The 27,037-nt window shown below is 34.2% G+C and overlaps 1 protein-coding gene across 2 annotated transcripts in view; it reads right to left on the minus strand.

The window, feature by feature from the left end:
• The window catches only part of PPP4R4 (protein phosphatase 4 regulatory subunit 4), a 67,448-nt gene that overhangs the window by 15,103 nt on the left and 25,308 nt on the right, over positions 1 to 27,037 (minus strand). For both annotated transcript variants that reach the window (XM_017829837.1, XM_017829836.1), the window contains exons 3-14: positions 26,656 to 26,758; positions 18,220 to 18,367; positions 17,463 to 17,536; positions 16,916 to 17,022; positions 14,263 to 14,370; positions 9,825 to 9,946; positions 8,681 to 8,803; positions 6,305 to 6,474; positions 5,176 to 5,295; positions 3,599 to 3,676; positions 2,123 to 2,206; positions 682 to 864 (exon numbers count right to left, since the gene is read on the minus strand). In XM_017829837.1, the coding sequence (XP_017685326.1) occupies positions 682 to 864; positions 2,123 to 2,206; positions 3,599 to 3,676; positions 5,176 to 5,295; positions 6,305 to 6,474; positions 8,681 to 8,803; positions 9,825 to 9,946; positions 14,263 to 14,370; positions 16,916 to 17,022; positions 17,463 to 17,536; positions 18,220 to 18,367; positions 26,656 to 26,758 (1,420 nt within the window). The remainder of the gene's footprint in view (positions 1 to 681; positions 865 to 2,122; positions 2,207 to 3,598; positions 3,677 to 5,175; positions 5,296 to 6,304; positions 6,475 to 8,680; positions 8,804 to 9,824; positions 9,947 to 14,262; positions 14,371 to 16,915; positions 17,023 to 17,462; positions 17,537 to 18,219; positions 18,368 to 26,655; positions 26,759 to 27,037) is intronic.

A 27,037-nucleotide genomic window follows, 5' to 3' on the forward strand; every position in this document is an offset into this window, starting at 1 on the left:
CTAAAAACATACAAAAATTCTAGAAGTAAAAAAAAAGCTAGAAAGTAGCCTAACTTTATAGATTTTGAAATAATTCTCATAATGTCAGGAGAATAAGGAAGTTTGGCCAATTCATGAGACACTTCTTTATTCCTTCTGCCCAAGTTGTATATTAAACTATTTCATAAGCAACTTAAAGTATTCCATGTTTACATGGCACCTTCTGTATTGCAGGTGTCAGAAAATAAAACAACAGTTTTATTCCTGAATTAACTCAGTAAAATTTCACACTAGTAACTCTAAATGACCATTTATTTTAGGAATACAGTGTTCTTTCATAAAGAACAAACTCACTGTAAAGAAATGTATGGAATCAGGATAAAGAAGGCATATCTCAGAGGAAAAAGTCTGCATTTAACTAGAAACAAACTGATAATGAACACAACGAAAGGAAAAAAGGCTTGGGTAGGAGGCAAACCATGACAAACTGTCAGTCCAAATTTTGCTCCTCAGATGGTGGGAAGCTTTCAGAGCAAATTCAGACTTTAATTAAAAAAACACAGCTTGATAAACCATACACAACGAAAAATAGTACTTTAAGATCAACAGAACATATAAAGTACTACACATAGCAAATATCTGGTGGTCATTGCTCTAACTAGCATAAACAAAAAACAATGAGAACGTGACAGGTGGGCTCACATTTGTCAAAATGATCGTCAACATTCTGTGAAGAAAACGGTAATAAATCTGATCACTTGATATGATATGAGGGAGACATGCATATTTTTGTAGTAACTTCTCATGCGTTCTCCATTTTAAAGAAGTCGCTGCTCTCTGTTCTGCTGTTGTTAATGCAGGAATCAAGTCAGGAATGGAGAGTAACTAGAAACAGAAATACAAACATTAATTTTACATTGTCCAGCTTTGTGTCATGTGATGCTTAAAAAAGCACATCACAACAGTATAAGAAGGGAAAAGGTTTTAAGGGGTCAATTAATTCTTCTGCTCAGACAGGATCAACTGTGACCATTTCCAGTAGATATTAGTCTAACTTGTTCTTAAAAAAAAGTAATGAAGGTTTAAGCAGTAAATTCCACTTTACTAGTCCAAAAGCTATTGCAGTACTTAACACATTTTCATCTCCAACCCCTTCTCCTGACAAAGTAAAACTAAACACTGTTCTCTTTGTAATACCTTTTTACAGATATGAAGACTTACACCAACTATCCTCAGTCTTCTCTTTCTCAAACCAAATTAAACCCATTTTTCTTCTATCCTCTTAATCTTTGAAGTTATTGTTTCACTTCCCTAGTTAATTTTAGTAGGAATTATACACCTTTTCTCAGTAGGAGGCAAATAATTTATAGTAGCAAAGCTAAATTCTCTTTAGCACTAAGAAAAATGCAATAGACTGCCACACTTGACATTGCATTTGCTGTATGTTAGATGTATCTACAGCTGTAAACATGTGACAAATTCAAATCTTAAACTACACTCCCAACTTCTGTTCATAAAGAACAAGAAAATAAATTTATTCAGTTCTTGTACTGTTGCAATATCTGAATTTATCCCTATGTTTAGGAAGTATGCTCAAAACAGCATCTTGAAGCAAGAAATTATCTTTTCCATCTAACAGGTGAGGAGCCATGGAATAAACCATCATCCAGAGCCATATGCGATTAAATTAGCAAAGCTAGGAGCTGAATACAGATCTCTTAAATCCTAATTCAATGCCTTTGCTTCATGAAATAGATTTCCTTCTAGCAGAAGCTGTGTCTGAAAATGGCAACCATGGGCAGTTGACACATCAATATAAAAAGGATTTAAAATTCGGTGTTAGCTATCACTCCTTTAGCATGAAACCAAGTTTTGTTTTCACTTAACTGTGGTTAATTAGAAAAAAGAGCATGGATAAACTCTTCATTTTTATATTGAGTCTAATCTTTCAAAACCCTGTTTTTATTGTACAGTTTATAAAGTCACCAATCAGAAAAAAAACAAACAAAACAAAACAGAAACTTCTTATTTCTCCAAAGCAGAAACTAATCATGAAAGCCATTTAATGCCAAATGTGTCCCAGCTTTGCTACTACCTTCATTTAGAAAGGAAATTTAAAAAAAAACACCATGAGAATACCCACCTTGCTTTCTGATCCATTGTTTTCTCCTCTGTTAGCCATTAGTTCAAGGATTTCAGGAAGGTGACCTACTAGGGCATCTAACACCTATTTAAAGAAAGGCTGCATGAAAGAGGTCTGTAAATTAACCCGAATCCATTTTTAATTCTCACCACCATATCCCTGCTGACATCTCTTATGTTACTGCTCTCTCATGTTGAGAAAAAAAAAAAAAGGAGAAGCACTAGAGTTGCATTGATGAGGACTGAGATTTAAAACTGGTATTTTAATTTAGTAAGTAATATAAGTACTACAGATCTCAGTTTTGGTTTATGTGATCAGACGATGTTTTCTAAACTATCCACAGCATACAGTATCTTAAAATGAAGATTAATCCTTGACAAAGATCTATATTTCAGCAGCAAAGAGCCACAACAAACAAAAACATGCTTTTTTATGTTTGTCAGCTGCATCTTAAAAGCCATTTTTCCTGTGTTAAGAAAAAATGCATACATAGCTTACATTAATAACCCTCCTTTCAAATGTTGTGAGACTTGAAACTTGACTAGAAAAGTGTGTAACTAAACATTCTTTGCAACAATTCATAATGGATATAAGATAAAGTTCAAAATATTTGTTCTTATTCATATAATAAACATTCAGGGATCAAAACAAGTAATTTTTCAAAATCACCAGCTGCTTCTAAGTCTCAACTTTCAAGTGTTCAACTTGAGAAATATTCTAATATGGGTCAGAATTTCATAAATTGTAAGTAGATGTTCTATCAACAATTTTAATTTCCTTGAAAACATCTAGCAAAAGGTACTGAAAGAAAAAGGAGCACCTGAATACAGAACTCATTTTTCCATGCCATATGCGAAGATCCTCATAGAAAACAAAAAAGATCAAGTACTGGAGTAACTGGTAGAAGAGGAAATGGTACTTTTTTTCTCAAACATAAATATTTTTCTTTTTTCAATCTAAAAAATCTCACTATGTTGACTCCAATATAGCTAAGTTATTCATTTATGCAGGTTGCCTTGGTCAAAACTCTTTCTATAAATCTTGATCTTTGAACCACACACAGCTTTCTTCATCTCCTTTTCTGCTGGAGAATGAAAATAAAACAAAGCAAAAACCTTGAATGCTATCACCTATTATTATAATATGGTATATTATAATATAGTATAATATAGTATCAAACCCAAAACTTTCTAGCATTTGCAAGGTAATAAATAATACAGCAATTAAAACTATTTAGAATTAATATTTTAAAAGCTAATAAATTCAGTGTGGGTCTACTAAATTCAAACACGTCCCTATTTTCCTCCTTTTTATTCACAGAAGGCTGTCATCTTTATACAGCATCTGTGAAACAAAAGTAAAAGCTGTTGATCATTTCAAATTGTTACTCTACTGTCTTACAGCAGAGTTCTTAAACATGAAGATAATCTGCCTCAATGTAACAAGGAAAAGGAAGTTCCAAGAAAAATGTATTACCTCCAGTGACTCATCCTGTAATAGCGTAACCAGTTCTTTATGTATTGTATACACATCAGAATTTAAAAGCTTAGCAACCTAAAAAATGACAGTAAGATAGCAAGGTGAAACATTCTTTAGTTTCATGGCAGAACAACACATATTTACTTTGCAGCAAGCATGAAAAAGGGATGCAGAAAAATTTGTTTAATATCAGCCTCCTAAAGTTGTGTGCTTTCCCACTGATCACATTAAAAATACACTTATACAAAGAATATGAGTCAAGAAACAGGTCTATTATCTAACTATGAAACATGCTTTTAGAATTAACTCTATTTCACATTTACCAGAAATGTTTAAGGCTGTACTGAAAGGCTAGAAAAATTCCTTATGGAATATTCAAATGTTGTACGTCACGCACCTCAGGAGAGTTAAAAGTCAACCTGCCATATAATTTACAAAAGATTAAATGTAAAAATTGGCTTAGCCTGGATTTAGGTTTCCTCAGCCTTTCCTTCTGAAGTTTTTACTCCTTACTTCTTTGGAGTTTTTGACTGTGACTCACAAGTCTCATGTAAATTTCTAAAAAACACTAACAGTCCATCTCCACACTGTTAAAAAGGTTTTATAGCAAACATGAGACAAACTTGAGAAATGAGATTTTTTGCTGTAAGGAATATTTAGATGATGTTTTTTAATTTTTTTTTATTTACATAAGCCAAGTGAAAATAAAAGTTTACTTCCAATCAAGATGAAGCTTTAAGGAAATGGCTACAGTGACTTCATTTTTTTTTTTTAAATAACCCACCTAGCAGTGAATGCCATAAACTACTCATTTTTGGCTGTCACGTGGTTGCCTAGTTATGCTGTTAAAATTAAATCAACGAGAACTAAACGTACATTCAGACCACAGTATAATTTTGCAGGTTTTTTTAAATGAGCTAAAATACTTTGCTTATATTCAGGCAGTCCTTTAATAGTGTTATACATCTAACACAAAATATTATGTAGAATTAGATGTTAATTTTACAATTGCAACAATTATGTTGGATTATCATTCATTAAAAGAAGGCATCAACAGGTAACGAGAACTGGAAATCCATCCATTCTACAATGGTGGAAATAAAGCCATTTGTGCCTCTACTAGTTTCTTAAATGTTTTCTGCAAACTGCTTGATTTACCAATTTCCCCAGCAACAAAATGGGATAAAAGCCAAGCTCAAGTACTGAAACACAAGGATTCTCAGTACAAGACTTTGAAAACCTTGAAGATTTCCCTGTATGGGTTTCTAAATTCAGGCAATAGTATCTTAATTTCTGGAATTCACCCCATATAGCTAATATCACCTATGTATTTGTACATTTTTTAACTTTTATGAAAATAACTGAGTAGAATTTACATAAACTGAATGGAATTATAAGAGCATATATGCTTTTACATCTGCAAAAATTTCCAAGTAGTTTCATATTAAATTGAGCATTTAACTTAAATATCCCTCATAGAAAACCAGCATACACCAGTAAACTGTAAGCTTAAAGAAGAAAACAAAATAAAATAAAACCACCAAAGTAGTAACAAAGAACCACTGTGGACTTACTTCAAAGAAGCTTATGGCCATAGTATATCTGACAGGAACTTCAGGGTCATGACAAAGGCAGAAGAATATAGAATATAGTTCTAAATGGAAGTTCTTTGGATCCACAAAAACAATCATGGCCTGTGGAAAGATAATATCCTTTATTAACTATACAGCTGAAGGACTACACTACCAGAGATTATCAGATGAACTTGAGAGAAAACAGGTTGTTATTTTAAGTAGTAAGTGTGGAGTTTTTGATGGCCTTGTTAAAACACAGGCATCAGACAAAATCTGGAGTTGAAAACTAAACTGAATTTATATTATCTTCCAGACATGCTGCAGGCTTTTTTTCTTACAACATAGACTAAAACCATGAGATATAAAATCTTAGTTTTATAAATATTGTTAACGTTTCTGTACACTAGTGAAAGCTGCAACTGGTTACTTCAAAAACACAGAACATTTTAGCAAGCAACAAAGCAAGAATCTGAATTTCAACACGATTGTGTGTGTATATACCTTGGTTTTGCTCAAATAAGCACAGACTGCTTGTCTTTAAAAGGTGGAATAAAAATAGCTGTCTACTGGCTCTTGGCACAAGCATATTTTATTTGAATACAAATGCAGAATGTCAAAACACAAAACAGATTTACAGAAACATGACTGGTATATTTAAAGACCTCACATAAAATTGAAAACACTTCCTGTACTCAGGCAGGAACATGACTAAAACATGAATCTAACCATTCAGATTCAATCTTCAACTCCCTGGGATGACAAGACACACAGTGAACGCAAAACTGTAGCTTTGGGTGGTTTGAAACTGGGGACTGTTTCACAGCCATTTTCTTGAAGCCTTTGTGGTCAGAGTTTGGAGAAAATGTGTAGGAAACAACAAGAAAAAGTAACCTCTTAGAACAGCATTTGCTAACTCAAAACTTGCCAATAACTTTCTGAGGCATTGCAAAGAGTAATCTTTCCAGGTAACTCTTTTGGACAACCTTATTAACTTGAACTGTGCAGGAGAGAGATAGAGTCTAGATAACAATGAACAATTCGAAAATAACTTCTCTATCACTCATGCAGTCCTATTTAGTAAACTATATGCATGACACAAGTTATTTACCCTTAACTTAATGTTACTTACTGGGAAATTGTAAGCACAGTTCTTCCTCACTGAAATATACTTCTTTTCCTGTTCCAGAGTTTGAAGTTGTAGTTGATTATCATTGTGTCCATTCTCCTGCTGTAAACCCAGTGTGGAAAGTTTCTTATAAAATTCCAAAAACCGTAAGTGCTGTTCAGGAGTAAAAATGCCTCAAAAAAACAAAACAAAACGAAACAAAACAAAACAAAACAACAAACTTTCCTCATTATAAATGCTATTAATAATGTCCCCAAAACAAATCTCATTTAAAAATCTATCAAATATGTCAATTTTATCCCTTCTCCCACCACCTTGAGCCTAGCAGAGTATGATCAGTACACAAAGTACTCAGAACAAACTGGAATGCAACTATCAAGAAAAATGAAAAAATTACAAGTGCATTAGTAACAAGAGACTAATCAAGGACAGGCTCAATTTTCTGCTCAAGAGAGAGAAGAAAGCTATCAGTGATTGGTACCAAGAAGGCTGAAATGCTTAAAGCTTTTATTTTCTTTCTGAAATTCCACTAGTATCATCAATCTCCGTACAATTAATAACTGTGACAAAGATTCAAGCTTTAAGTAGAGAAGGAACAGATCAGTGAATCCTTAAACATGAAAGATTTTCAAAATGTGCAGAGTCAGATGGGTTTCCTTCCAGCATTCACAAGTATTTAAGTACAGGCTGCTGAAAACTTGAATACGTCAAGTAACAGAACAGAAAAGGGTTGAAGTAGTACTGACATTTAATAGCTGAAGAGGGGAAGGACAAGCCATATCATTACAGATAAGCAGGTTACTTTCACTTTTTTGAAAAAATTGAAAACACACACAAAAAAATTTGAAAAATCTACTTCTAAATACCAAAAAGAAAACAAAAAAACAGCAGTAGCCAACATGGCAAAAGGCAAATTTGTCAAACTGATTCAGTTTCCTTCTAGTATGGGCTAACAGGACCTGTGAAGTGAAAAAGGCAGCAAAGATCATGTTTTTCACAAGCAAAATAAGGGAATGGGAAGAAAAGATTAAGAACTACAAAGGCGCTCCAAAACTGCTTGGAAAAACAACTAAGAGAAAGTTACCCATAGATCACTGACAATATAGGCAACTGTATAAAGGTCTACCTAGTTCTGGTAATATTCAGTATTTCCATTTATTTTTTTGATGTTGAGCAAGAGACTTTGCTTATTCTGTGTCTTGATAACAGTAACCGAGGACCGAGACCACTTATTCTTCAGAACACAGAGTTTAAAAAGATCTTCAGGAACTGGACATAGGGCCTTATATAATTTCATTAGGACAGCACTAAGGTACCACGTTTAGCCTGATCTGCATCGCCTGCATAGGGCCAGGAAAGAGAAAGACTAACTAGTTGTTAGATTTATTAAAAAAAACAAAAAAGGCAGTTTTTCATACTGAAAAATGTAAACAGCAATGCATCTTGCAAGACAGATGAAGTAACCCTTCCACTTTGTTCAGCTGTCCCAAGGCATAACACTTCAAGAAAAACACAAACTTGCCAGACAGAGTTCAGAGGTGAAGAGAGATAGCAATTAATGTCATTTAACCTAGAGAAAAGAAGACTGGAAAGACATGATAAATACAGGATGAACTGTCCTAACTCTCTGTTTCTGGAAATAACAGTTTGACACTGTGGAACAGCCATTTCAAGTAATTTGTAGTGAAGCAATGGTCACTTTTGATCATGAATGATTATTTCAAATACTGTAAGAAAGATCAAAGGTTTTAAAGAGTCTAAGGGGAAATTCTAATGTAAACCTATGATTCTCTGCTGTCCCCCCACATGTAAAATACGGTGGGCAGAATTATCAAGGAAAGATCTGTTGTGCTCAAGTGAAAATTTGAGCGTAAATTATGGGCACAAAAATTATGGGTGCAGATTTAGCCTCAGCTGCAGCTGGGAAATCCACATGCCATTAGGTCTCCTTTCTCCTCTGAAGTTCCTTATGGGCCACAGTCTGTACCGTGTCTTAAAAAGGAGATCAAGTGCACACACAAAATTAACATCATATGGTTTTCAAATGTCTCTATTTTCAAAAATTCAGTCATCCAAATCATAAGCTCCAGAATACCCAAATAAATCAGTCAAACCAGTAAACATAAACCACCATGCTTCCATCTCTGATCATATGCAAAGAAAACAAAAACAACAACAAACAATAAGCAGATGATCACCCAAAGAGGAAATTTCCGAAATCCGGTATTTATGCAACATACGATGTCAAACTTTTACTTCCATATTTCCTTTACTAACTGCCATTTCACTGGATACACTCAAATCTGTGTTTTTCAAGGGGTTTATATTCTCCAATATTCCCCCATTTTCAAGGTTTTTTAAAAAGAAATTAAATCATACCATATAATCCATTACACAGTTTCCCTAAATGAAAAGATAAAGAAACTAGGATAGATTCATCTGCTTTGAAGGATTTTTCACAGAATGATTTCACTAATGGGAGAACAGTTTGACTCCTGTCATCTGAAAAATAAAAAGAAATTTTCAGTTATCCATTTGTCAACACTTATAAAAGAGGACAGAGACTGAACTTATGTAGTTAGTTAAGAAATTTATGCATTTTCACTTATTTAAATAAAATAATTCCATTAAAATGTTCAAGTTTTAAAGGGATTAGGATTTTCTAAATGATATATCAATAACAAAATTCATCAAATAATTATGGCTAAACAAAGTAGAAGAAATATTTTGATATTGTGGGAAAGAAACCCTTGGATATAATTTTGGGTCATCTACTTTCAAAAATGTTCATTTTCTAGTTCAGCCATGAAAGCAAAAACCACACAACCCGAATTTCTAGAAACATATTCCTTAAAAACCTGTAGATAACCCTTGATTGCTTTCTCTAAGCTTTTTACAATAGCTTAGAGCAGTAGTTACAGCAATCAGGGGTGGGTGAGGAGGAGTGAAGACTAAGAAGTGTGAAGAGAAGCACAAACTTGACAGCATCAACCCAGAGGCTCAATTATTTGAAAATAAGCCTACTATTATACTTACTGATATAAACACTAACTGCAAAAAGTCCATTTATGGTATTTTCCCCAAAACGATCTTATTTTTTCTTTATCTACTACTTCATATGGCTTAAAATGCAACAATGTATTGTAGTAATTCATACCAACTTCCCACACAGTAAATATTTTTTGAGCTAACATTTTGTATTGTGAATTAATAGTACTAAATTAATTAAATTAATTAAATACAAACAACCTAATAGTCCTGTAATTTATGCAGTAATTTTACTCATTCCATTTAGCCACATTACATTAGAAACTTGGAATACGATAACTGATTTTATTAACAACTAGTTCACCTCCCTTAAAATTTTCTATGTATAAAGCACTGCAAGACATGAAATATAAGGAAATATAAAGGATAAAACAATAAAAAAATCAAATTAGAAATGTCTGAAGAACACAGACAGAACAATACAATTATAAGATGCACTAAGAACTTGGCTAGTGAGCCTAAATTAAATTCTTACCTGCATCAAACATATCAAGCAGATTCACTAATGTCTCAAAAGCTGCGAGGCGCACACTGCTGCCCTCATCTCTTGCCAGTTCTACTAATTCAGGAAGCACCACAGTTTTTGTTAGTTCTGTCCTGCAACGTGAGGCAAGCAGTCAAAAGAAAACTTACAGTAAAATAATATTCTACAGCAAAACAGAATTCTTCCTTGAAATACTCATTTAGCTATTTTTTGGAGAGTCAAGAAGAAAAAATTGACAAAGCTCTACGGAAAAGAAAATTATATAAAAACCTCCAGTCAATCTCAGGACTTTTTTCTTTGTCAGCCAAAGAAACCTGCAAATTTAACATGCAAAACTTTATCACTAAAAAAGCATTCAAATTAGCTCAAAATAAATGAGAGAAAATGTAGTCTGAAAAAAAAATCAAAGGAGCATGGGTACTTCACTAAGAAAACTCTCCTGATCAAATATGCTCAATATGATGGTCTAAAGCCAAAAATTACTAAGTATGAGCCATGTTGGACTGAAGTGTCTGGAAATCTTATACTTCAAAGATGAGAAAGGGTTCTGCTTGCCTTTTTTTACGTTGGTAATTACTGGTATTGCCTCTGTGTGTGATAATCCTGTGAACTGGAATCAGTGAAGTGGCAGCAGATTGTTGTATTAGGGACTGTCTTAGAAATCAAAATTTAATCAGAGAGGTCAGGGAGGAGAAGTGAAATACTCTTGACACAGAAAAATTTGTTCCTGGCATTAAGAAGATGAAAAGAGATTTGCTTCTTGGAGCAAAAGTATAGCTTCTGTAAAAGCTACTGAGCAGCATAATTTTCCATGTCCCAGTGTATAACTGATTCTTGGCTACTCTAAGAGACCAGAAAAATTTTTTCTAGTATAGCCCTACTATCAAGAACTAGGAAGGCATATCCACTGTTTTCACTGGTTTTTTTTCTGTCATGCTCATTTTTTTATTTATGGTAGTCAAGTTCCAGTGTTTGACTTTGTCTGCATTTGAGTTAAGAAGGCCACCTTGTCCTGCTCTCACAGACGAGCTCTTGGTCTGCTTGTCAATTAGTGAAAGGACTTGAAGTGCCACACCTCAAGAATGGGACCTCAGCAACTTCTAATAGCAAGAGATCTGGCTCTCAACATTTGTACTGCCCAAGACATAAAACTACAGGGAAACACTCTGATAAAGTTACGCTGCACGAGCATTAACCAAGATGACAAAAACGAAACTACATACGACACTTTGAGCAACTGAGTACGTAGAGCTTAGACCGTCATTTCGATCTTTCAATCACAGTTTTTAATACTGAACTGATTACAACTTCCAGGATGCTGAAATAAATATGGCCAAAACATCCCTTCCAATCTGACTAAAGAAGTAACAGCTGTCCCTTCTGTAAATCAATAGGAACAATAACACTTTCAAATGTTTATAATCATCACCAAAGTGATTTGCACCTTACAGTTTATTACTATTACAAGCAAATCAAGCAGTACCTTAACAGTATTCTTCGAAACAAATGATTAAATGTTCAAATAAAATTACAATAAAATGATGCATTATTTAGTGGTAATATCACTAACTAGTAAAAATAATTGGGACTGTTGTCACATTATACCTTCAACATTTACCTAAACAATACTAATTTCTGTTTAGTTAATTGTCTTTATTTACCTACTACTTATTCATCCTCCACATGAAACACTGAAATAGCTTTCATACTGAAAATACTGAATGTTCACAATTTCTTCTGAGACTAAAGCATCTAAAGCACTGGGACAGGATCAGACAAACACCTCAGAGAGAGAACAGTCTATACATCCATGGTAAAAATAAAAGCTGGTGAAGAAAGAATCAAATTAAAATACACAGGACCGACCACTAATTGATAACAAAGTATTTGCCCCTATCAAACCCACCACTTTAAGATGAGGTAAATTAGCAGTAATACTGTCCTTTGACACTGCTTAACACCTATCTTGTTTTAAAACTTTCATCTCTCACATAAAATAAATGAAATTTAGTTGACTGTAAAGACACTAAACAAATTTAAGAAAATTTTGGTTCCAATAAGGCCACTTATTAGTATAAGATATAGTCACCTTGTTACAAATGAAAACAACTTTTTTGCTTCTTCTTTAACATGGTTTAGTATTTGTTGAACTTAAACTGCATTTGGAGAAGGACTGAGGAAAATAACACAAATTTAGTTATTATTAATATTATTAATAATAACATTTAGTCATTATTTTAACACCTGACTGTACACAAACCTATCCTAAACGTAAAATAAAACTGCTGAAAGCAAAGTCACACAGATGAGTACAAACTGTTAGTGCTTCTTAAGGTTACCACCAAAATAATTTTCTTAGCTGTCAAGAATATTCTCTAACTATATGCATATCCTGGATAAGAGGTACTTTACTGAGAATAACATACTCCTACTGTTTCAAAAAAATAAACTGCCATATTATGCATCGCAAATAATTTTCAAAGCCAAATTCATATGCTTACTTCTCAGGTCTCGGCTAAAGCAGAGGTTAACTGAGAAAGTTAGAGGAACCTGTGGAAACGGAGACAGCATCTCAAAAAAGACACCAAAAAAATCTCCTGGGATTGAGGAAGAACAAATGAGAAAAGAGGAACAAAGGTGACTGACAGAGACAAAAATATACAGCCTAAGAATGGTCATGGCAGAAAAGGGTATGACAACATCCTAAATCAAAACCCAGAAACAGGGGGGAAGAGGAAGAAATTTTTTAAAAATTGCAAACATGTTTCTGTGGATTTCCATTTTGGTGGTATCAAAAATCCTCAAACTAATATGACAGGTAGAACCATCTTGCCCTTTGAAACTCAGTAGTTATGGAATAAAAACACCAGGCTACTCCCAGAAAATAAACAGAACCCTCTCTTTCTCTCATCTTTAATCTCTCATTAAACAGAATTTTGTGATATATAAAGATACATGAGACACATGAATACAGTAAAAAGAAATGCAAGTTCAAATTATTCAGTAATTCAGTTTAGTAAAACGCATGTTAAATTTCTTGTTTTACAAATATCAACAATACCGACAAATATTATCTTTCTTTTCTGTAATCACAAGTTCTTTTATATTCAAAGCCATTCAACATGGCAAATGTTAGAATGATTTAACATGCTAACCTACATTTTGATACAAAAGAGAATACATACAAAAACAAATGTGCAGCTTTACTGAGATGAGTCATAACATCCTCTGAACTTCTGCAGGACAAGGACCTTGCAGAAGAGGTGCCTAATGCATGTATATAAGATTATTTTGTATACAATAAAACCAAGTTTTTCTAGGAATCTAGAAATTACTAACCTGCATGACCTTACTAAAACAAAGTCAAATTAAGCACATGACAGCAAAGCTTAGTTCTTGACGTGAATTCCCTATAACTGAGTAAGCTAAAACAGTCCGAATATACACTTTTCCAGTAGTCCATGGCTGAGAAGTAAATCACATTGCTTCAGGAATTTCTGGTGTTTTGTTTTGGGGAGTTTTTTTGGTGGTTTTTTTTTAAAAAACCAAAAACCAAAGCAAAAAGGAAGTCCCCAACAAAAAAAAATCATTCCACAGCTACAGAAAGGCATTCTTTTCGCAAACAGTTGTACTAACAGACTGAAGTACATACTTGCCACATCTTTCAAATTACATTTCAGTTTCATCCTCATCCTTGAACTTTCTCATGCATTTACAATTTTAATAAACAGAGGGACACTAAAGGTCTAATCTAGGCCTGCTGTCTAACACAGGGTAGGGAACCTTCTTGATAACTTCTTCAAGTCTGTGCAAGAAGTTATTGCTTTTTTTACTCCCTGACACACTAATAGGTGTACAGACCTCTAATTTTTAAATATTTTTTCACTCAGAGACCAATTCCATGTGGATAGTTAAGATGTTCATTATTACCATAACATGTTCTTTATTAAAATAAAAGTTCCAGACTTTTCCCATTCCTATATGTGAATATTGAAGGTCTTTAATCTTAGAGTAAAAGTGATACTGAACTGAAATTTGCTTACAAAACCAATTTAGCATCTTTTCTCAAAAAACTGCACAGTAATTATTAGAAACTGCTAATACTTGCCATAATCCTCTTCCATTTTTAAATAAGCCCAATACCATCAATGGATAACTGAGATGATTTCAAGAAGCTATAGATGAAGTCATTATTTACAAAAAACTGTCAGTTTTATGGTTCAGCAATTTTACTATAAAAGAGGAAGCAAAATCTAAAAGTGGAAAACAGCCAACTGCCAACAGCCAATTCCTAAGAACACATCTGTACACTCCAAATTCATTACTGAGTATGCATGAATTCAGCAATTTTAAAAGGAGATTTAGGTTACCATTAAATATTTTAGAGAAAGATTTTGCATTTAGACTCAGTTTGGCAAATTGTACTCACCCTATTCCTCGAGCTATATGTTCCAGTTGCCGACACATGCAAGTTCTAACTTCATATTCCACATCCTGGCACAGTGATTTCACCAGTGGAAGAACCTCTCTTTTAATACTAAAAATGTGAACACCTTTTATTAATATACAGAACAAGAATGGGTAAAATCCACCCAGCAGTACTCGAATTTTACTTATACATTACTTGTAATGGTAATTTTTAAAAAACTAATTTATCACATATGGTAAATTGATTTTCTGAGAATTTGCAATTATAAAAGAATACTGTACATTGGACACTAATATATGCTATAAAGAAACAGGAAAACGACTATTTACTGTCATTATCATTTTCTCATATTTCATCTACTACTTTTTTCTAAACTACAAAAATAGTCGATAGGCTTAGAGATGTTGTCCTCATTTAATAACCATCTTCAGCATAATTTTGAACAGCCACTGAAAGAATATAAGGAATTACATAAATGAAGTGCAAATCCCAATTAAATGCCTGTAATACCTCATCTTTGCTATGCAGGTATCACCAAAGAGGTAATTGAGAAGAAAGGAGAAAAAGAATTTAAGATTAAAAGCTCGAGTACTGCAATACCTTCATGCAAGCAGATCAAGTATTCATGTTAAATCAATGGCAGATATAAAATAACAATTTTGATTTCTATTTAAGTAAAAACACATACTACAACTTGGCAGTATCAGCCATTGTGTTTCCTCTCATTGCCCAAGATGCTGTCATGAATATTCTTAAAATATCTCTGTATAAATTCTTATGTTGTTGCAAAACTCAAGAGAAATAGTCACAGACAAGCAAATTTTCAAGCCAGCCTGCACATCCTCCACTCATTCCAGTGAAAATTAATCTACTTCTTACAAAAAAATTTGGCCTTACGTTTCAAAAACTGTACAAATTCTTGAAAGTTTGGCATTTTAGAATACTCTGAAGTAAGGGCTACTTAAAAAAAAATAAATTTGTAATTAGCTGTTGGAACTCTGGAACAGAGGGTAGAAAAACTAATGTTATATAATCAGGTCAGGACTTTCTCAATACTCTATAAAATAACCTGGGATTAACATGAAATACAAATACAAAGTTTTTAATTACAGTATAAATTTTACAAGGAAAAATTGTGCTATTCTGAAGAAGAATGTGAAGATATGCTTATATATTGCCTACTCCTGAGGACAGGTATGTCTCCTGGGCCTGTACCAAGAGCCCTCCTGCAAGGGGAACAAGAGTGTGTCAGGAATCCTAGTCTGCCACACTGTAAACCTGGGGACTGACGTCTCTTTTCAGCCCTCTGAACTGCACTCAGAGCTCTCTACCAGATGAACAATATGTCCCAGAAAATTTTCAGCCATCTTCTTAACACGTAGCTGCAATGCAGAAAAGGAGCTATTATCTGTTCACTGAAATGAGGGGTTTCTACTTCTGAATAGCAAGGAATCATATTAAAGAAACCCAACAAAAGAAAGTATGACTATTACAGCTACTGCTTAATACTCCTATATTCTCACGTAAGATTCCAAGCTATCTGCAAAGTTACTTATTTTCATGAGAATGTAACTTCAAATAAATAAATGTGACTGCTATTCTGACAGAATTCTATAAATTTGGAATAAAAAGATTTTGAAGACTTTGGTAACATTGTCAAAAACTGCTACTCTAGCACGCTCATTAACATTTGCATGTCCAACAAATGTAGTGTAAATAGCAAATGAAAATGTAGATAGGTTCCTTTTGGCTGCTTCTAGCTCTTTTTTATTGAACAAAAAAAACATAATCTAAAGAAATTTAGTCCTAAATGTCTTATCATCCTGCTGTTCTTCTTTTCTGCTATGCTGAATTCTTACATTTTGGGGCAGATCACAATCGTTATTAGAGTGGACTTCCTCAGCTAGACACGGTTTCTGTGCATTTAGTAGCCCTCAGTGGATTTATTCTGTAATTCAAAATCACATGTGGCCAACCGCCTGGATGGGAAACACATTTGGTGAAATGGCCCTACTACCATAAGCCTGGATAAACTGTCCAAGGAATGTACCATATCAACTACCATACCATACCAACTACTTTGGGCAGGTAAGTTATTCAGATTTACTTTCATCATTACTTCCCTCTTCACCACCACAGACACTGAATCTGAGGGCTGGACAATATCTGGGAACAACAGTGGTTCCTGAATATATCTCCACATAAGTGGGATAAGAAAAAAACCCCTACATGTTAAATTTGGTTAGATAATAAAAAAGTGAGGAATGGAATTCTTTTGTTTATGACAAGAAACTCTAAGGTAATGAAGTTGTGTTTTGTCCCTGTAAATTGCAGAGAAATCCACTCTTAGGCTTATTTTTAGCAAGAAAAATTATATGAAAAAATGGCATGAAAAGCATATCCATTCAAACCTGTGGGAGAACATACAAACTGAAGTTATGAACTGATGAACATAAGCATAGCTGAATATGCTAGTTACATAATGAACATTTTTTATCAATAATTAATTGATAAAATTAATTATAAAGGGATCTATAAAAAGAAAGCATTTAATTTTTTCAACAAGTCTACTTTTCTTGTAGTAATTTTTGTCCATTAACAAAGAAATACTGGTTTATACTAAGGAATGAAAATATATTTTCAGTTTACTTACATATGGGCTTCAAATTTGTTAGCTACTTTTCCCATGATTTTACAACTAACTAAACGGGACTGAAGTGTTTGAGCAAGCTGTGCTTTGGAAACAAGTGGATTCAGGATCTATATGAAAAAAAAAGAGAAACATGAACAGAAGAACTGTGAGCATTAAATTAAGTATTCCTCTTCTTAAAAAAACCCCAGGAAAACATATCCCAGATGTCATTAACCTTTTAATGGAATTAATCAATATTAACAGCAATGATGCCCATGTACGTTAATAGTCTATTGGAAACCTGTATTCAATATTCAGTGCTACTATAAAATATTAAACTCCTCTACTGGCACAAATAGCATTTTATGGTTCAAATCACAGCCACAGATCCTCTATAACAGCACATTCCTCTCTTACAGTATGTTCCACAACCATTACCATTTTGCCAGGTATAGAACTGCCACAAATCTTACAGAAGTGAATAAAACTTGTAATCTAAAATTTACTTGTAATAAAACTTGCAATCTTAATCTTATTTTTGTTAGCATAAGTGAGAGATTATTATTACCTCGTGTCTGACAGTTTCTTTTGGTAAAGCTTCTATTACAGCAAGAAGAGTTTCTAACCATGCATTGCTGACACCTGTTCCAAAGAAATGGTTATAAGTTTATAATCCATGTTATATTGTATATACAACAAAACAGACATCAGTTTTACAAAATTTGTTCTAATTTCTCACACACATCTCTTCAAGGAGCTATGTGTCTAAAAGCCACTAAATTAACACCCAAGACTTCAAACTAAGAAGTAGGATAGGTGAGAAGCAAATTCGGTCCCCATTCCTTGTACCTTTTCAATTCCTGTATAAAATTAATAATGCTCCTGTTTGTTTTGTAAAGCTAATTCCCCTTATTTAGAAGCATATTCTGTCCTTAGCCCACTAAAACTTTCTAGTTTTACAAAAGGCCTTTTTTTCCTTTGTATTCTAAAAATATTGTCAAAGAAATTAAGAAAAACGGATCAACACAGAAGAAATGTCAAGCATCCTCCCTCCAATTTTTCAGCCACAAAATTTTGGTACTTCAAGAGAAGCTCCAACCCAGTAACAACTTCTGGATTTAGTCCTTCAGTCAAAGTGGGGTTTTTTTGCTTCAATCAGAATTACATTTAAATATTATTATGTAAGTGGTCATCTTTTCATTCATGCAAGTCTAGATACAAAGTCACAGTTATTGCACTCACTGCTTTACCCAGTATTGTATGGTCACTAAGGAAACAAAACATATAGAAGTCATCGGTCATCAGAGTAGCTGTACAGCTCTGACCTGCATCTCTGTGTTCCAGGTTCTGGAGAATGATGTGTAGGAAGGAGTGGGAGTATGTATGAATGGACACCGACTCCTCTTGCAGAACAGTCAAAAATGAAACAGCAGCTGTTAACTGCATTTCCACTCCTGCAACATGCAGAACCTCCTGTATAATTACAAATTATATCAATATAAAGCATGAGGCAGAAATGTACTGAAAGAACACCCAAATTCTTGCATTTACTTTTAGAATTAAAATGCAACAAGTTGGGTAAATTACAAAATTCTCTGTAAAATTATTTTTTCTGTTAACAGCAATTTCTTGCAGATATTAGATTTTCTTATACTATAGTATGGATATTTTAAGGAAAAAAGTTAATTATAATATTTTTTGTGACTTCCAGTTTCATCAATGTGTATGTGTGGATTTTTCTACTTTACAGAATGAGGGGTGAATACAGATCAACCAACAATTGCACTTCTGTTGTTTATGCACATGAATTAAAAAGAAGTAATTCATTCATTCAGTGAGAGATAATAAAATAGCAGGAGGCAACCTAAATTTCATCCCTTGACAACTAACATGGAATGCAAATTAAAAAGCACATATATATAGTCCTAAGAACAAGGCAAAATGGACTAGAATATTTATCTAGCTAACTCAGCATTTAGTACTTATGAGCTTTAACATAAAAGAATATAATTAATTAGGCTGTCTTTAAAACCATCAATTCAAAAGCTAAACAAAGAAAATAAGGGGATGAAATATTACTAATTCTTTTGAATTCAACAAAAAGACAATTTGCATTTTAAATTTCAGATTTATGCACAGAACTTACACGATGCAATCTATGACACAACATTCATTTTTAGTAGTAATTGTAAATATCAACTACATGAACATTCCATTTGTTTACTTCTCTAAATGTATCTATTTCATGAGAAAATAAAAAGTTCATTATTCTACCACTAAAGTATTACACTCATTTTACAAGTCACTCCAAACTCTGTAAGAGTTTAAAACCCATACTTCTTACATAACATATTATATATGTGGTTTTGTTTCTTTTTTAAAGTGCTTGAGATGAACAGATCTGCTTTCTCAGATCACTTGCCAAAAATCAAAAATAATCTGGTCTTTTAATTTAAAATAAAAATAAGCCTAGATCAGATTAAGAAAATATTCATTATGCACCTAAGTGTATGGCTGCTTATGGACTGGAGAGGTACATTGTTTGCTGGGTTAAAAACTGGCTGGATGGTTGGGTCCCAAGAGTGGTGGTGAATGGAGTTAGATCCAGCTTGCAGAAAGTCACAAGTGGTGTTCCTCAGTCAGTTTGCAGATGACACCGAGTTGGGTGGGAGTGTTGATCTGCTGCAGGGTAGGAAGGCTCTGCAGAGGGATCTGGACAGGACGGACTGATGGGCCAAGGCCAACTGTATGAGTTTCAACAAGGCAGTGCTGGGTCCTGCACTTGGGTCACAACAACCCCACACAGCAGTAAAGGTTGGGGCAAAGTGCCTGGGAAGTGGCTTCCTTCACTGAAAGGGCAGTCAGACATTGGAACAGGCCGCCAGGGAAGTGGTGGAGTCACCATTCCTGGAAGTATTCAGAAGGCATGTGGATATGGAACTTGGGGACACGGTTCAACGGTGAACATGGTGGTTCTGGGTAAACAGCTGGACTCGATGATCTTAGGACTTTTCCAACTTTAATGATTCTATGATTCTAGGTATTACATAGCAGAGGAAATTTTCTGACAAAAGGGTTTGTAAAGAACATCTGAGAAATTTTTAGCAGATTTGGTAAAAAACAAGAAGTTTTCATTCCACAAGCGTCAACCAGTTTGTATGTGCAAATGTGCAATTATTAGTCTATCTGATTTCAAGGAGAACCATTACTTATCTCTCAAGATCTGTCTCAGTTTACGGCCATGTTTATTTCTAAAAGGATTCCCTGTGTCCTTACTCCCCCAAATGAAAAAAAGAAACAGCATTGAGCTGCTTACCGAAGTGTGATAAAATATTGGCATTCAATAGCCATGGAGACTGCCCTCTTATTTCCACAACCTATCTCTGTCCCTGTTCCTCCATTGGTATTACATCCACAGGCAAGAAAGAATAAGGACACCTTATTTTGTATTTTGAATATTTTTAGGATCAGAATATCTGTCCATACTGTTCCGGGATTCTGGCTTACACTTGTTCAAAAAAACATCCCCAAAAGCACTATCTACACACAGTAGAAGCTAACAGAGATCACAAAATAATGGAGCAGTGCCAGGTTAAGAGTCGGACTTGATGAACTTAAAGGTTGTTTCCAACCTAAATGATTCTATGACTCTTTTAATTCAGTTTTACGTACGTATTTGCTTTGTACGCAATACAAACAGGGTTACTTACCAACAAACAAAGTTTCCAAATAGTCTCCTCCACAGATCCACACAACTCTGGATAGTCATGTGTGAGAACACATTCTCTGGATGTGCCTTCTCATGGACCTCGGGAGACATTGAAATGTAAATTTCTAGACTGCTTACATACCTGTCTGCATTGATGTTCGCACTCAGAACTGCATTTGAAAATGTATGGGTCTCCTCTTTCCATTTTCATTTAACTCAAGCTGGATAACTTAAATTTAATTAATATAAATGTATTTATTTAGAAGGTAATGTATTTTTCTACACATGGATACTCCACAGATTTTCACTGCAGGAAAAAAGCTTTTCCTATCTTATTCAGACAGTGTATTTAATGGAATTTAAGACTATTAGCATGTTCTTGACTATTCTAATGTCCACAAGTTAAACTCAGGCATCAAAACTTGCAAAACTTAGAAAGCCTGGTTTATTCCTTTAATTGTAAAAAAAAGAAAATTCACCTCTAGTTTAAAGAATGCTGCAAGCAGGAACATAGTCAAACCATTTTAGTAATTGTGTTGATACGACAGAAATTTTCCTTTAAGACTAAAAGACACAGAAATAATGAAAATTACAGAAACTCAAGGATACAATGAGAATGGACCTTAAGACCAATGTTAGGTATAAAGAAGGATGAAAATCACCCCACCTCTTCCTAAACAATAAAATCTATTATGAAAAAAGAAAAGCTTTCAAGAAGAGACTGACAGATTAGGAAAATAAGTAACTGTGAAAATGAGTTTGAAATTAATCAGACAACACTAAATAAAGCTTGATGTATACACTACAACAAGAACAGCCATAGCTTGCTGCATTTGGAAAAATCTCTTTTAGTCAGATTAGTCAGATATACCTGCAATCTCCCTCCACCACTTTTGGTTGCAGATCCCAAGGATGGAAAACAGGGAAAATACTATTAACATCATTTGAAAAGAGCCATCTGGTGTAGGAAGAGAAATGTTGATAAGAATGTCTAAGCTTTCCCTAAATCTGCATTTCAATGACTTCCAAAGTTCATGAGGAGGTGCATGCAGAAATCCAGAGTGGGGTCCTCTATACAAAAGAACCCGTACAAGGATGCCACTTCATTTTAAGTGTAGAACTAAAGAAAAATATTTCATAATCTCATTCCTACATTAACATCTAAATTATATACAGCGTATTTGCTTTATTAGCATACCCAAAATACTGACACCTAATTCAATCATCACTTATGTCATATTTATTGACATACTGATACAATTATGTTAAATATATAAAGTGCCATTGACATAAATAATTTTAATTAGATTTTACATATACACATTTCTATATTTATAGAAGTAACCATATTTATCAATTTCTCATGAATGAAATACAAATTTGTAATGTATCCAGCCGGAACATTCCTTGCATTTATTTCTTCCTTTCTCTGCATTACTCTCAGCTCTAATAAAAACAGCATTTATTTTTGCTTTGAGTTTCTGCAAGTATCCTGAATAAGTACATTGGTTTCCTTATGCAGTTATATGCTGACAATACTTTCAAATAAATAGCCCTCTGAAACTACTACACAATTCATTTTTCATGTGCCAATACGAATTCACAAATGATTTTTCCCTGTCTTAAGAAGTGGAACCAAGTGCAGTAATTTAAATCAGCTTATTTCCCTGCAATGTCAGATTACATTTGCAAGACTCTAATCGCAGTTGAGTTCAATTATGCCTCTACAGACTATTAAAGTTTCCATTTAATAGTCAGGAAAATTCCTCCAATAAAAATAAGGATAAGAAAAAAAAATACATCAAGTTAATGATGCCAAATACTGTTTTGCAGTTAAAAGTGCAATGCACATGGCTGCAGAACTGTACTTCTACTGCAGATTAAATAAATATTAGATAACAGAACACCATTGAAAAACTGGCTTTATAAAAGCCACAGAAAGAAATTTAACTCATATCAGAAAGTTTCAATTTATAAAGTTTAAACCTGAAAGGAGAGCTCAGATTTAGACTGACCTCATTACATTTTACTCTTTTACCCCTGCCTGGAGCCCATTAACTTAGGTTTCATTTAATTCATCATCTAGTAAGGCATCCAGTTTGGGTTTAAATGACACTGTAAGATGAAAACCACACTACTTTTCTCAGTAATTTGATCAAAGATTGATTGCATTTATTATTAAAGTTGTCTGCTTCATTTCTAATATTCTTAATGCTTCTTTCTTCACGTACTATTTTCAGTTGAATGTTCTTTAATGTTATACAGAAAGATACTTTACAAAGTCATTAAGTACTACCTGATCTAAGATCACACTGAGATCCAACTCCCACTATACAAATATTTTCCAGGCCCTAGGCCCTCTTCATGCTAATGATCACACTTTTAAATTTTTCCTCCATCCCTATTTAAAAAAAAAATAAGACTAGAATCAAAAAATGTATTCCCATATTAGACTTTTTATTGAAGACAGGCCAAAACCAGCACTTCTCTACACCCTGAAAAATAAGGGTAAAAAATCCCTAGTGTTTCTTATTTCTCCTTCATTTCAAGATGAATTCTGCTCTCAAAGTAGAAACACTGCAGGCAAAAAATGGATTCAATATGTTAAACATAAAAAAACCAAATCAACTTTTCTTGAAGCCAGTTAGGTTGCTTTAGGAAAGATTGCGTTACCTACGTCAGAATAACGTGGCAGTAACTGCACATACTTCATGTAAGTTGAAGGGTTTCCAATTACTTTGCAACTTCAAGTCATTCTTCTTAAAACATTTTTAAACACATATATATTTAAACAAAATGCATATTAATCTGCCTCCTATAGCACAGAACATAACTAGAAAGCACTTCAATGTTTTCTAAACAATCTGTTAGTCTATACTAATCCTTAGTTCTGAGGAGAGCTATTTCTTGACCATTTACTGAATTTAAATAATCAGACAAAAAATGGACTAGTTCCCCTTAAGAAATAAGAGTCTCCCTGGGATCACAGAAGTTTCAGGAGATAATATGAAGTTTAGAGATGATGTCTGGTATTCACAGAATGGCTGAGGCTGGAAGGGCTCTCTGTAGGTCATTTTGTCTGATCCCCCTGCTTGAGGAGGGCCACCCAGAGCTAGGACATGCCCAGACTGCTTTTGAATACCTCCAAGGAGGGAGACAGTAACATCTCTGGGCAACTTGTGCCAGTGCTCAAGTGCCCTCATAGTGAAAGAGTGTTTCCTGATGTTCAGAAGGAACCTCCTGTGTTTCTGTTTGTGCCCATTGCCTCTGGTCCTGTCACTGGGTACCACTGCAAGGAGTCTGGCTTTTTCATTTATTTGCATATGTTGATAAGATCCTCTTCAAGCCTTTCTTCTACAGGGGTCTTCTGAACAGTCTCAGCCCTCTCTTGTTATGAGGAGCCCAGAACTGGATAAGTGCTATAGATGGAGTAGAGTAGGACGTGGAGTAGAGGGGAGGGATCACCTTTGAACTCTTCACAGTGTCCTGACTAACACAGCCCAGGATGCTCTGCGGGGAGCCCTGCTCTGCAGGGGAGCACTGCTGGCTCATGTTCAACTTGGTGACCACCACGTGCTCTTCTGCAAAGCAGCCTTCCAGCTCGGTGATCCCCAGCACATACTGGCGCACAGAACTTTATGGAGTACATCTACCACACAGAACCTAAGTCCTCCCTCCATCAGGGCTTGCATTTAAGTACCCTACAGAAGAATATTTGCTAAGTAGTCATGGTAAGGACTTTTGTTCCTCATCTTTCAGTCTATCAATTCATAACAATGTGCAGGATATGACTCATTATATTAGTTTTTCACAAATACTGAATTGTCCCTGGAGCAGCCTCTTCCTTAACATTAGGAGACAGAGGGAGGATTCAGTTTAAGACCAATTCCGCAGGCAGTAAGAAATATACCAAGTAATTTTTCATAATATGACTCTTTTTAATTCTTTTATTAATATAATGTTATGATATCTACCTTTAAAAAAAAAAAAAAGCTGAGAGATACACATCCACACAGGTTTTCAACAAAAGCAGTGATTTTTTGAAAACTTCAGCAAAGAAAACAATGAAACAAAATGACAATTTAGTGAAACAAACAAATATAATTTTTGCATGGGCCCACTCTGCTATTTAGTAAACATCTCCTCAGTATATAGAAAACTGTATAACATAAGCATGTGAGTCAGCCATCTCACTCTTCTTACTAATAAATGCTTTCTTATACCTGGCAATGAGAATTTGATACAGATACAGCAAGAAAACTCACGTCAGCTACTACAGAAAATTTCTTCTCGACTCTAATGTTCTTGAGATAGAAAGGACAACATAGCAAGGAGACTCTTAAAATAACTCTACATTTCATTTCAATGTATTTTAGATTATCAAACTATTATTTAGCTTCAGTCAGTAACTAGTTAAATTCTTCCCATCTCAAGTGATCTAAATATTCTTGTTAAGCATTAATTGCTTCCAAGAAGAAAATAACACTCCTATTGGCAAATTGTGTTAAAAAGGGAGAGATTTAAAATTATATGGGAAAAAACCTGACTGAATTCGAAAAGTGTCCTGGTAAAATCATGGCTGAATCACCCTACTGAAAGTGTCAAATGTATCTCTGAAAATACACGGGGAACAAGGAAATTGAATCTGTCCATAAAATTACTAACATAACTCAATGCTTTGAAAATCTTGAAATAACTGCTAATAAACACAATGTTCCTTCAGCTGACAATTTGTATAAATTAGGACTGTGTTTATATCAAAGTGATCAATTGCACGAGACCAGGTTAAGAGACTGTTCTAAATCAAAACTTTGATTTAATCACATAAAATCTGCCAATGGTACTGGTAGAAGACCAATCCAATAAAAAAAAAAAAAAAAAAACAAAAACAACTCAGATATTTGCTGTGTACCAAAATAAACTTTGAGATATTTTGACAGCCAAAACAAATCTTTTTCCACCCAGCTGGTGGCCTTAAAAATCACCGAAAACCACTCTGACAGGCAGGCTAACATTATCAAAGTCATAATTCCTACTGCAGCCTCATATAGAGTTATTAAGCTTTGCATTTGTATTTGTGATGCAGATTTGGTTGAAGCTGCTCCTTAAACCACACCTTAAATGAACTTCTACATTTCTTCTAGCCAAGGGTTCATATCTGAGGCAGAGCAGAAATACATGAGAGATATGCATGTTCCTTAAAATCACAGAATCATAGAATGGTTTGGGTTGGAAGGGTCATCTAGTCCACCCCCGCAGCAACGACCAGGGACACCTTCCACCAGACCGGGTTGCTCAGAGTCCCATCCAGTCTGACCTTGAACACTTCCAGGGATGGGGCATCCACAACTTCTCTGGGCAACCTGTTCCAGTGTTTCACCATTCTCATGGCAAAAAATTTCGTCCTTATATCTAGTCTGAATCTACCCTTTAGTTACATCCATTACCCTCAACAGGCTAAACAGTTTGTTCTCATCTTTCCTATAATTTAAGTATTGAAAGGTCACAATAAGGTCTACCCAGAGCCTTCTCTTCTCCAGACTGAACAACCCAAGTATCCTTTATACAAACATATCTGTATATAAAATTACTGTATAACATTACATGGTCAGCATGCTTCTACCACAACTAACTAAAAATGTGGGGAGGGCAGCATGTGACATTTCACAGACAGCTAAAAGCAAACTATACTCTTCTGGACAGCAGCATGAAAATCTTAATGTTTGGATGGAAGGAGATCGAGAAGGTCAAAATGAACCATTATGACCAGATGGTCCCCAAAAAGAATTCTCAAAAATCTGTCAAAATATTGTTAAACCTTTAGAACACATAAGTAGTATTAATTCTGGGTTTTTTCCCAGTTGTAACATTTTTTAAAAAAATATAATACCTGTTAATACTTCATAAATTCAGTGAATTAATGTGGAAGACCTACTGGACATACCACTCCTGAAGAGTGAGTTGCAATAAAAGTGGGATTTTTTTTTGGCTTTGTTAAAATACTTATACTTGCAGAAAAAGACACATTCAAACCTCATTTCACAAAACTTACTCTGATTTTTGGTAAAACCCGACGAAGTGTTTCAGCAGGATTCTGTCGCATCAGGACTGGAAGATTTGCCACCACACTTGTTCCTTGGATATCCTGACCAGAACTTACAAAAACAAACACACACAATATATTACTCTGTATCATGATTAAAAACTCACAGTTTTCATTTAAAAAAAACAAACAAACAAACAAACAAACAAAAAAAAACAAACCAAAAAACCAACAAGAACAAACCTACCCTACCCTGGTTTTTCATGTAAGTAAAGAGAGGAATTTTTTTTTACAAAATACATTGCAGAAGACAGCATTAAAAAACAGCAACCATAAAAGCTGTTATATATAGTTCCTTACATGGAATGTTTTAATTTTAGTATAGCTTTGA

This window comes from Lepidothrix coronata, unplaced genomic scaffold, assembly GCF_001604755.1.
Source record: "Lepidothrix coronata isolate B3197 unplaced genomic scaffold, Lepidothrix_coronata-1.0 Scaffold169, whole genome shotgun sequence".
NCBI classification, from domain to species: Eukaryota; Metazoa; Chordata; class Aves; order Passeriformes; family Pipridae; genus Lepidothrix; species Lepidothrix coronata.